General features: G+C 39.8%; 2 protein-coding genes across 3 annotated transcripts; one reads left to right on the forward strand and one right to left on the reverse strand.

Moving 5' to 3' along the window:
- Positions 1-191: 191 nt before the first annotated feature.
- Positions 192-5,013, forward strand: c1galt1la (core 1 synthase, glycoprotein-N-acetylgalactosamine 3-beta-galactosyltransferase 1, like a). 2 transcript variants are annotated; one of them, XM_079172109.1, is made up of 4 exons: positions 192-330; positions 1,126-1,381; positions 1,871-2,535; positions 3,810-5,013. In XM_079172109.1, exons 2-4 carry the CDS (start codon positions 1,171-1,173, stop codon positions 4,149-4,151), a joined length of 1,218 nt encoding a protein of 405 aa, XP_079028235.1. In that variant the 5' UTR covers positions 192-330; positions 1,126-1,170; the 3' UTR covers positions 4,152-5,013. The 2 variants fall into 2 exon arrangements, with proteins under 2 accessions (XP_079028235.1, XP_079028236.1); XM_079172110.1 differs by having other exon boundaries at positions 192-294.
- A 207-nt stretch (positions 5,014-5,220) lies between these two features.
- Positions 5,221-6,489, reverse strand: tac3a (tachykinin precursor 3a; the record flags this gene model as incomplete). Its single annotated transcript, XM_079174748.1, has 6 exons — positions 5,221-5,348; positions 5,603-5,669; positions 5,798-5,851; positions 5,942-5,971; positions 6,201-6,300; positions 6,388-6,489. 6 exons carry the CDS (start codon positions 6,487-6,489, stop codon positions 5,330-5,332), a joined length of 372 nt encoding a protein of 123 aa, XP_079030874.1. The 3' UTR covers positions 5,221-5,329.
- Between the last annotated feature and the right edge of the window lie 2,188 nt (positions 6,490-8,677).

The raw sequence follows: 8,677 nt of genomic DNA on the forward strand, positions 1-8,677 counted from the left end.
TCTTTTTTTTATTTCATCTCTCGGCATCTTCAAATCACACATTTAATTAATAATAAATACATCTGGTAATAAATCACAACTATCAGTTCATTTTCGTTAGTGCGTTTCAGGATGTGAAAGGCGGCTTCCTTCATACGTCACCAGCAGCCAGCCAATGAGAGGCCACATTTTCAGAGCTTCGTCTGCGATGCCGAAGAATGAAAATCTGCACAGTGGCTTGTTCTCGTCACTAATCATTTCATTTGGCGACGCAAAATAGGGACGACTTCAATCAACAACAACCCATCGGATCATGTGAGCATGTGACGACACCACTGACAGGTGTAGCAGGTTTGTGCCGATTTTCGGTAACGGGCAATGTTTCGCTGCTTATGGGTTAAACCATGTCGTGCACATTAATGATAACCCAGCAAAGGTAAATAACACACGCAGGCCTACGGGTGTAGATCACATTGTTGCTGACTGTAAATATACACATTGCTGCTACTGTGTATAATAACTATTTCAGCAAATATACAGTTATAGTCATGGATACCACATGGCTTTATTTCGCTATCGCAGCACTCTCAGTCATGTGCTTTGGGTATAAACTGATGTCCTAGGGTCACTGGATTATCTCCGACTTTATTTATCGTTAGGATAATGAAGGGAAGCATGATATATGGAGAGTTCTTTTTTTCTTTTTTGAATAAACAACTCATGTTAATCAACATCAGTCTACGGTTTGCAGCAGATAAATACAATTTAACAGTGAGACACAAACGCTGTGTTAAGTGCGAAGTCCATGTCCACAAAGGACTCTATAAAAGTCTTCATGCCAAAATTACAAACCGAATTCAGGTGTTATATTATAGCCTATAGTTTAAATGTCTGTGTATAAATCAAATGTAGTGATGTTGTAATGCTTTAATGTGTTGTTTGGGACTGAAAAGTGCATCCAATATAATATAAAGCTTGCAGAGTGTACTCAAATCACATTGCATCTTTTCATTTTTTATGCACACATCAAAAACACTTTACCATTGGAGCCTTTTCCGACACAATGATTTGCAAAATATTTTTTTAATAACATTTCAGGTTTGTCGGTCCATCAAACTGATCCTGGTGTGTTGTACTCCGATGTAGACATGCAGTAACTGGGACATTTCAGTGCTGGGGGTCGGTCTCACTATGAAGGGCTCCAGCTCCAGATGGGCCTTCTCCCTGGGCTTCTTGGTGGGGGCCTGCAGTATCTACTTCTTCCTACGCCAGGTGTGGTTTGAGAGGAGCTACCCCGTGCTGTCAGAGGCTCAGGAAAAAGCCACAGTGGTGTCAGAGAGACCAACCATCTGGAGGAAGGAGGGAGCTGCTCTCATCGACCTGCAACACTCTCGCAAAAAAGGTGATTTACAGTCTTCCACACTGGTCCTCTACAGATAACATCATTTACTATGTGTAGGGTGATAAATGGAGTTTATTTATTTCACAAAAAAATACTGATAGACACTGACAGAGCAGATGGAGTGTATATTATTTGGCATGGATGCTTTGATAGATCTGGAAGTAGCCTTGGTAAAAGAGGGAAATGCACACAGAGGCCAACATTGATTGACTGATACCTGCCCACCCTTAGTTACTCTTAAACAGTTACCTGTCTTTCTAATCTGTGTTGAGGCATTTACACTTACAAGTACTACTGCAGGAAAATTGACCACGGTTCTTATGTCAAGTGTCATCTGCAACATAGCAAGTAGAAATAAAGTGATCGGACATGGAGCACTCGTGCTCATGTGTGGAGTGCCATTGTAGGGTGGCGTTCCTGATTGAACCACACGTACGATCGCTCTTTGCGTGCACATTGTGTATTACACTATTTGCTGTGCCCCTCTAGATGACGACAGCCGGGTGGCAGATGTGTTGTACCAGAAGGTTCGTGTTCTCTGTTGGGTGATGACTGGACCTTATAACCTGCAGAGCAGGGCCCGCCATGTCAGGGCCACCTGGAGTCGCCACTGCAACGTGGTGGTGTTCATGAGCTCTGTGGAGGACGCAGACTTCCCCACTGTAGGCCTGGGCACTAAGGAGGGCCGTGACCAGCTCTACTGGAAGACCATTCGAGCCTTCCATTATGTCTACGAGCACCATGCGAGTGAAGCAGATTGGTTCCTTAAAGCTGATGACGACACCTATGTGGTGATGGACAACCTGCGCTGGATTCTGTCCAACCACACACCTGAAGAGCCCATCTACTTCGGCAAACGTTTCAAGCCTTACACCAAGCAAGGCTACATGAGCGGAGGGGCAGGCTATGTGCTTAGCAAAGAGGCCCTCAAGAGATTCGTTGAAGGTTTTCGAACCAAAGTTTGCTCACACACCACGCCCGTAGAGGATCTGGCGCTGGGCCAGTGTTTGGAGAAGATGGGCGTTCTGGCGGGGGACTCCAGAGATACTTTGCATCGAGAAACTTTCCACCCATTTGTGCCAGAGCACCATCTAACTAGCAAGTTCTCCAAGAGCTTCTGGTACTGGAGCTATTGTTACTACCCAATTGTTGAGGCAAGTCCCTTCACTTATGTTTTATTTGTGAGCTTGTGCGGTGAAAATTTACATTAGTGCAAGTTGGTAGATATGTTAAATGCAAACAAATAATGCTTTAGAATAGGGTGTCCAGTGTAATAATGGTAAAACACATACCATATCACCCCAACATCCCCAGTTTGCATCATATCATACCACCCTCTATCCCCATGTTTCTTGTCTAAATTTATTCTACAAGCTATCCAAAAGTACATACAAGTCACCATTAAAGCACAAGGCGGTTTACAGATAGCTCAGAGATAAGACAGACATCCAGTGGAGTGGATAAGCCTTATTAGAGAGGGGCAAGTCAGGTTAGTAGACATGTTGTTGAGGGGGTGAACCTGTTAGTTGAAAATCCTTTAATATCATTAGTGTGCATCTGCACTTCAAGTGAAAGAATTATTCTTTCATTTTGTAATGTATAGTAGGGACCTATTCTCTAACAGAGTAAGTCGTGTGCAATATACTGTTTCTTTTTCTTTTGATGAATAGAACAAAATGTAAGTGTTGCTATAATCAAAAGTAAAATAACTAAATAAATGAATATGTAATTATCTAGCACATTGAAATGCTGTTCTTGACCCCTGAGTGAATTGAAATAGAAAATGAGTTCATTTCAAAGTAGGTGATTGCAACAGAGACAGTGTCCTGTCGACAAAGAGAAAATTGGTCAATTTGGTGCAAATGATGGAACTACTTTGCAATTAAAATTAGAAAATGCATTTCCTGCAGAAAATGCGTGTGAATGCTGAAATTAATTGCAAATCATTGCTGAAAACGCAGATACTCTCCTGAAAATGTTTTAAGCCCAAAAGCATTGAACTGCACTGCTGGAAATCTTAGTAGTTTAAATGTAAAACTGGCCAAGTTGGAAGCTGAACTGCATTATCTAAAGAAGCTAAGAGCTTAAAAACATTGTGAAGAAAAGCTAGAGGTTAAACTTGCTGTAGTAGTAGTTGCAGCAGCAGCAAAAAAAGTTGTTGCAAATGAGTATTCTGGATAATTAGTGGTCAATTTCTCTTTTTTGCTTTAGAATAAGGTACATTCGTACAGTAAAAGCTGTGAAATTTGGTTGCAGAGTGATGGATGATAGAGACTGCCACTGTTTGTTTATATGTGTCATAATTATTAATCCTAAAATACATTGCAATGTAGCATATTTCCAGTGTGTTCTAATGTCCTAACTTTTAGTATCTGTACATGTGTTTTTTGTGCAATCCTATGTGCTAACATGTGTTATTCTTCCTCAGGGTCCACAGTGCTGCTCTGACTTGGCAGTATCTTTCCATTATGTAGAGGCAGAGCTTATGTACACACTGGAGTACTACACCTATCACCTGAGAGCGTACGGCTACAAGCCACGCTACCGGCCCTCCTTACGCCCGGGTCTGAGCCTCGGCCCGCTGTCGCAGACAGCCGTGACGGAGGAACTTAAAGGGGTTCAGGAGGTGACGGATGGAAGGAGTCGCACAACTTCGGCTCTTTCTGTTAGTGGAAACCAAACTAAAGCAGAGATGGAGTCAGAGAAAGGGGGGAAAGACAATCGTGTTACTGAGAACAGGACTGCAGTCACTCAAGGCCTGCACCGCTGATTCTGTGTTTCAGCTGTGGTTGATCACCCTGCACATGTCGGCTGATGTTCTCTTCTGACGGGCTTTCTTCGATCCGATCACCAGCCAGTATTACACTGTAAGCACTCACAGTGAGAGTGGTGGGAGCTTTTTATGGCTTGGCTATTTTTAATCAAGATAAAATGTTGGTTTAGTTTGACATAGTCATAATTTATAGTCCCAGATATGTGTTTGGAGAAATACAGGAAGAGGCACATAGAATATTATTTAACGTACCTGTTCTGAGCCAATAAGGCAGCAGCAGATATGAAAAGATTGTCTCATTTGTAATTGATTTTATTTTTTTCTTGAAATGGAGCGCAGCAATAAATTGCTGTGTCTGTGTATCACAACTTCTTTTATTGATGGCCTCTTGTTTTTCTAGTGTTGAATCTGATGTTCTGGTTTTACATTTCTGAAGTTGAATTTCAATTATAATTTCTAATTTTATTTTGACTTTCTGAAACAAGCAACATTTCAAATGACTTTTTTTTTTTTTGTTTGCCTTTGCGTCTGTTTGCATTGTTTGTCTTTGCTTTTCTTTTAAACCCTGTGGTTGGATAGCAGACTCTGCTGTCAGCAGTGATACGATGTTTGTTTCAGTAAGGACAACAACTGTGCTGTTAACAATGTCTGTTTTTATCTTTGAGTGATATGAGATGCTCTGATTCAAGTGTGTACTTGAAACCTCTGTACTTCCTTTTGAAAACACTGGCTTCTGATGAAAACAGTAAATCCAACACGGTATGAATCCCTCAAGTCATTTTTTATAACCCAACAGAAAACATTGTAACAGGTGTGATTGAACCTCTGTGCAGGCATCAAGCTTGAAGAATCACTCATACACAGCTTAAGGAAAATGCACTTATGTTTTTAAATGAATAAATGATGTTTAAAAAAAATGATGTTTATTTTCAACGTTTGAAGAACAAAGAATAACATGATGAAGAAATAGAATGTATCGGCTCTCACTACTAATCATGTTTGGTCTTAAAACAAATACAGTCTGTGTAGGTTATGGTCACTTTCAAAAGCCAGCTGGCAGGTTTACAGTGTGAATCACGGCATTTAATTGTTTCCATTAGACGTTTAGTTCATTGTTTGTGTTCTCTGTGATCTTCTGTCATTGTTGCCAGATGAGGGAGTTTCTTCGTGAATGCCTACAGCCCCTGTAGAAACCTGTAACAAAACACGGGCGCACACACACACACACACACACTCATTATTCATGCATTTGAGATTTACTTTTTAGAAACAAAAAGCATACGGAGGAAATATCAAAAAGTAATTTGAGTCAGCGGTATTAAGACGGCAGAAATCTTCAAAAACACCTCTGTCCTATATGGTTTTATTTATTAGCCAGGTTAAGTGTTTACTTTGTTTTTTTAGTAGTGAAGATGTTCCATCTATAGTAAAAAAGAAAAGGCACTCACCTCAGCCTGCACTTGTTGAGAAAAATGCCTCTCCTCTCTCGATGCTCTCTCCTCCAGGGACCATTATCTGTGAGAGCAGACATTACAATATAGTATCATAATGATATCTGCATGATGAACACCTTAAATCTGAATGCACACAAAAGCCAAGAGGGCTTTAACAGATATTTGACGCTTGTGAATTGCCACACTCACCAGGCTCTGAGTTTCTCCTTCCCATAAGACCAACAAAAATGTCATTCATTTCCCCTAAAAAGAAGAATGAGAACCATTACATTTTGATGTTTTCAAAGAATTTATAGACCGCAAGCATATAATTACTGATCTTAAAGGTCTTACTTTTTTGTGGTGACTGAACAGCGTTTTCATCTGATAAAAATGAAATCGAAAAGGAAAAACAACATTGTGAAATAGAAGTGAACATTTGAGAAAATAAAATCCAAACTCAAATTTAAGAAAGGGACATTGTTTACACCACAAAGCCTATATTTCCATTTTGTCGTTTTTTTTCAATTTATTATCATTATCATTAATACTGTTATTATTATTAATATTATTATTATTATACACATTTGAATATAATCAGTGAGATACTCACCGGCATCTCTTCTTCCCATCAGTCCCACAAAGCTGTCATAATCCAAATCGCTAAACCGCTTCAGACTTTTCTGCTTTAGGTTGTTCAAGCCTGTGGTCTGCTGGAATTATGAGAAACCAAAAATAATCAGTTTATGTTAAAAGATGGTCTGGTAATGAGCTTTGTCATTGCGTGCTGGGAAACCTACATCTGGATTTGCTCTGCGCGATCCGGGTTCCTCGCATCTGGACTGGCTGTGTCGAAGTTTCATGATGAGAAACAGAGTCACCAGCAGCAAACCTCTTCTCATTTTGTCAGCACCACCTGTACGACAAAATGTACAGTTATTCTGTTTTATTAAGTTGTTTCATTATAGGTAAAAATATAGCTTATAATCAGGAGCCAATCATAGCTGTTGTGTATAACCCGCTACGTAATTGGTGCGTAAAAGCGCGCATAGATTTTCAAAGATTTAGATCATGATACGTATTGTTGGTGTAGTTAGTAAGTGATTATTTTGATTATCTTGTAATTATCCAGCAATAACACAAAAAAGACGACAATAATGTCACGTAGACCCCTTCTGTTTCCTCTCCAAAAAGTCATGGTAAACCCTTCCACTTCTTCGTGACAGAAAAAAGACAACTGTTGAAAATGTAATAAATAAACGATGAAAAATAATAAACATTTAACTTTTAGCATTTAAGAGTAACCTTTTTCTTTACCTGTGTTCTGTAGAGCAGATAGGTATAGGGTTATAAGAGTCAGCTGCGTGCGCCCCGGTGCAGAGGAAAGTAGGAACGGATAGGTCCTGCAGTGAGATCCAGTCAGGATAAATGAAGAATCCGCGCTTTGGGCTAATAAATAATAGCAGGATACCTGCGTAACGCCAATCAGCAACTGGAGCGTAGGTGGAGTAGCAGGACTTACATCACGCTGTGCTGAAGGCTACGAATAATCATTGATGATGCTGCTGGGAGCTTTTGCCTCACAACACGTACCAACTCCCCCTTTGCTATTAAAAAAATAGTATCGGCAACGTCACGAGGACATTGAGCACTCAAGCCCTTCCATGAACATATTGGGGATTTTTCTTAAAGTTTGCTCTCCAATCGCAGTTGGCTTAAGCGTCACACTTTTTTTTTAAATTGCAGCTGATAATCTTGTTTGAGATCAAATCTGAACTTGTATGTTGAAAGTGCAGCAGTCTCATTTATCCACCTCTTAGTCACCATCATCATCACATCCTCTGTGCCTTTCCACTCCATTGACCAGTGGACATATAGTTACTGACAAGATACTAATCTTTTTAGGAAGTAATTATATAGACAGCAGCTGCCTCTGCATGTCACTATAGAATATGGAGATGTATGTGACTAGATGGGCTACACAGCTGAGAATTTACAGAAAATTTGGAAATTAAAACAAACATGCCCACCTATCTCCGTGGGTTTTGGTTAGTTAAGCGATTAACGGATTCATTTCTAACCATACTATATGAATTAAATTGAATTTAAAAGAAAATGAAAATATGTTTTTGACAATGCTCAAAAGATTCTTATTACATACAAAATAAAACGGTAGCACACTGAGTTATGAACACAAATCAAGAAGTGAATATTATCAGAACAGATAGACAGGCTGAGTCGTCATGAATAAAATCTAGACATCTGTTGATTGGACAGACACATCATCATCATAACAGCATTGACACAATGAGTACCACGTGATTCAGACAGTCACTTGAAATTGTTTCCAGGGCTGCCAAATCCTCTCTTAAACGGCTCTGACAGGTGGTAAGATAAAATGTCCGTCTTGTAACTTGTATAACACAGCCTGTGTGACACACAAAATAACTTTATCTCCAAGCAGCAAAACACGATTTAGTTGTTCTGGCATTGTTGTAAAGACACAGTATCATTTCCTATCAAAATAAACATAAGCTGGACAATAATATTTGCTATTCATGTAAAACCTGAAAAGATATTTATGTGTATCATGAAAAAAACATCTTCTCTACATCATCAGCAGCTGAAAACAACTCAAATTATACTAAACCTAGAATTGTTCTTGCAATCACTGTGTTAGTGTTTGCACACACATTCAGAATGCAAAGAGGCATGAATATTTGAGCAAAGCAAAGTTTGAGATCATAGCTGTGAAACAGGCACGGGGAACTAATTCAGCTATCAATGGCTGGGACCTCTGGAGACTGAGCCCTGATAGAAGAGCGTATGACACAACAAAGCACCAGGCAAGAATCCAAATAGTGCATTGCACAAAAGGTTAACGCTCCTATGTTTTAATAATGACTTCCCACTTCCATATTTGTCCTGTTCCTGTATGTAGTAGTCTGGGGATTGCAGCAGTGCAGGGGTTGAGGGTGGGGGGATCTGACAGAGGTTTGGGAAGTCATTAATTGCATTTGTACATTATTGATGAGTGCTTTTTTATCCTCCTTGGTAATCAAAGCGACCCTGTTTTTGGACTAACAGAGA

The sequence above is a fragment of the Pholis gunnellus genome (assembly GCF_910591455.1).
Source record: "Pholis gunnellus genome assembly, chromosome: 2".
In the NCBI taxonomy this organism is placed as follows: domain Eukaryota; kingdom Metazoa; phylum Chordata; class Actinopteri; order Perciformes; family Pholidae; genus Pholis; species Pholis gunnellus.

Coding starts and splice junctions, on each gene's coding strand:
- c1galt1la (XM_079172109.1), top strand. CDS start 1,171: ATGAAGGGCTCCAGCTCCAGATGGGCCTTCTCCCTGGGCTTCTTGGTG. Junction 1,382..1,870: donor GCAACACTCTCGCAAAAAAG/GTGATTTACAGT, acceptor GTGCCCCTCTAG/ATGACGACAGCCGGGTGGCA. Junction 2,536..3,809: donor GTTACTACCCAATTGTTGAG/GCAAGTCCCTTC, acceptor ATTCTTCCTCAG/GGTCCACAGTGCTGCTCTGA.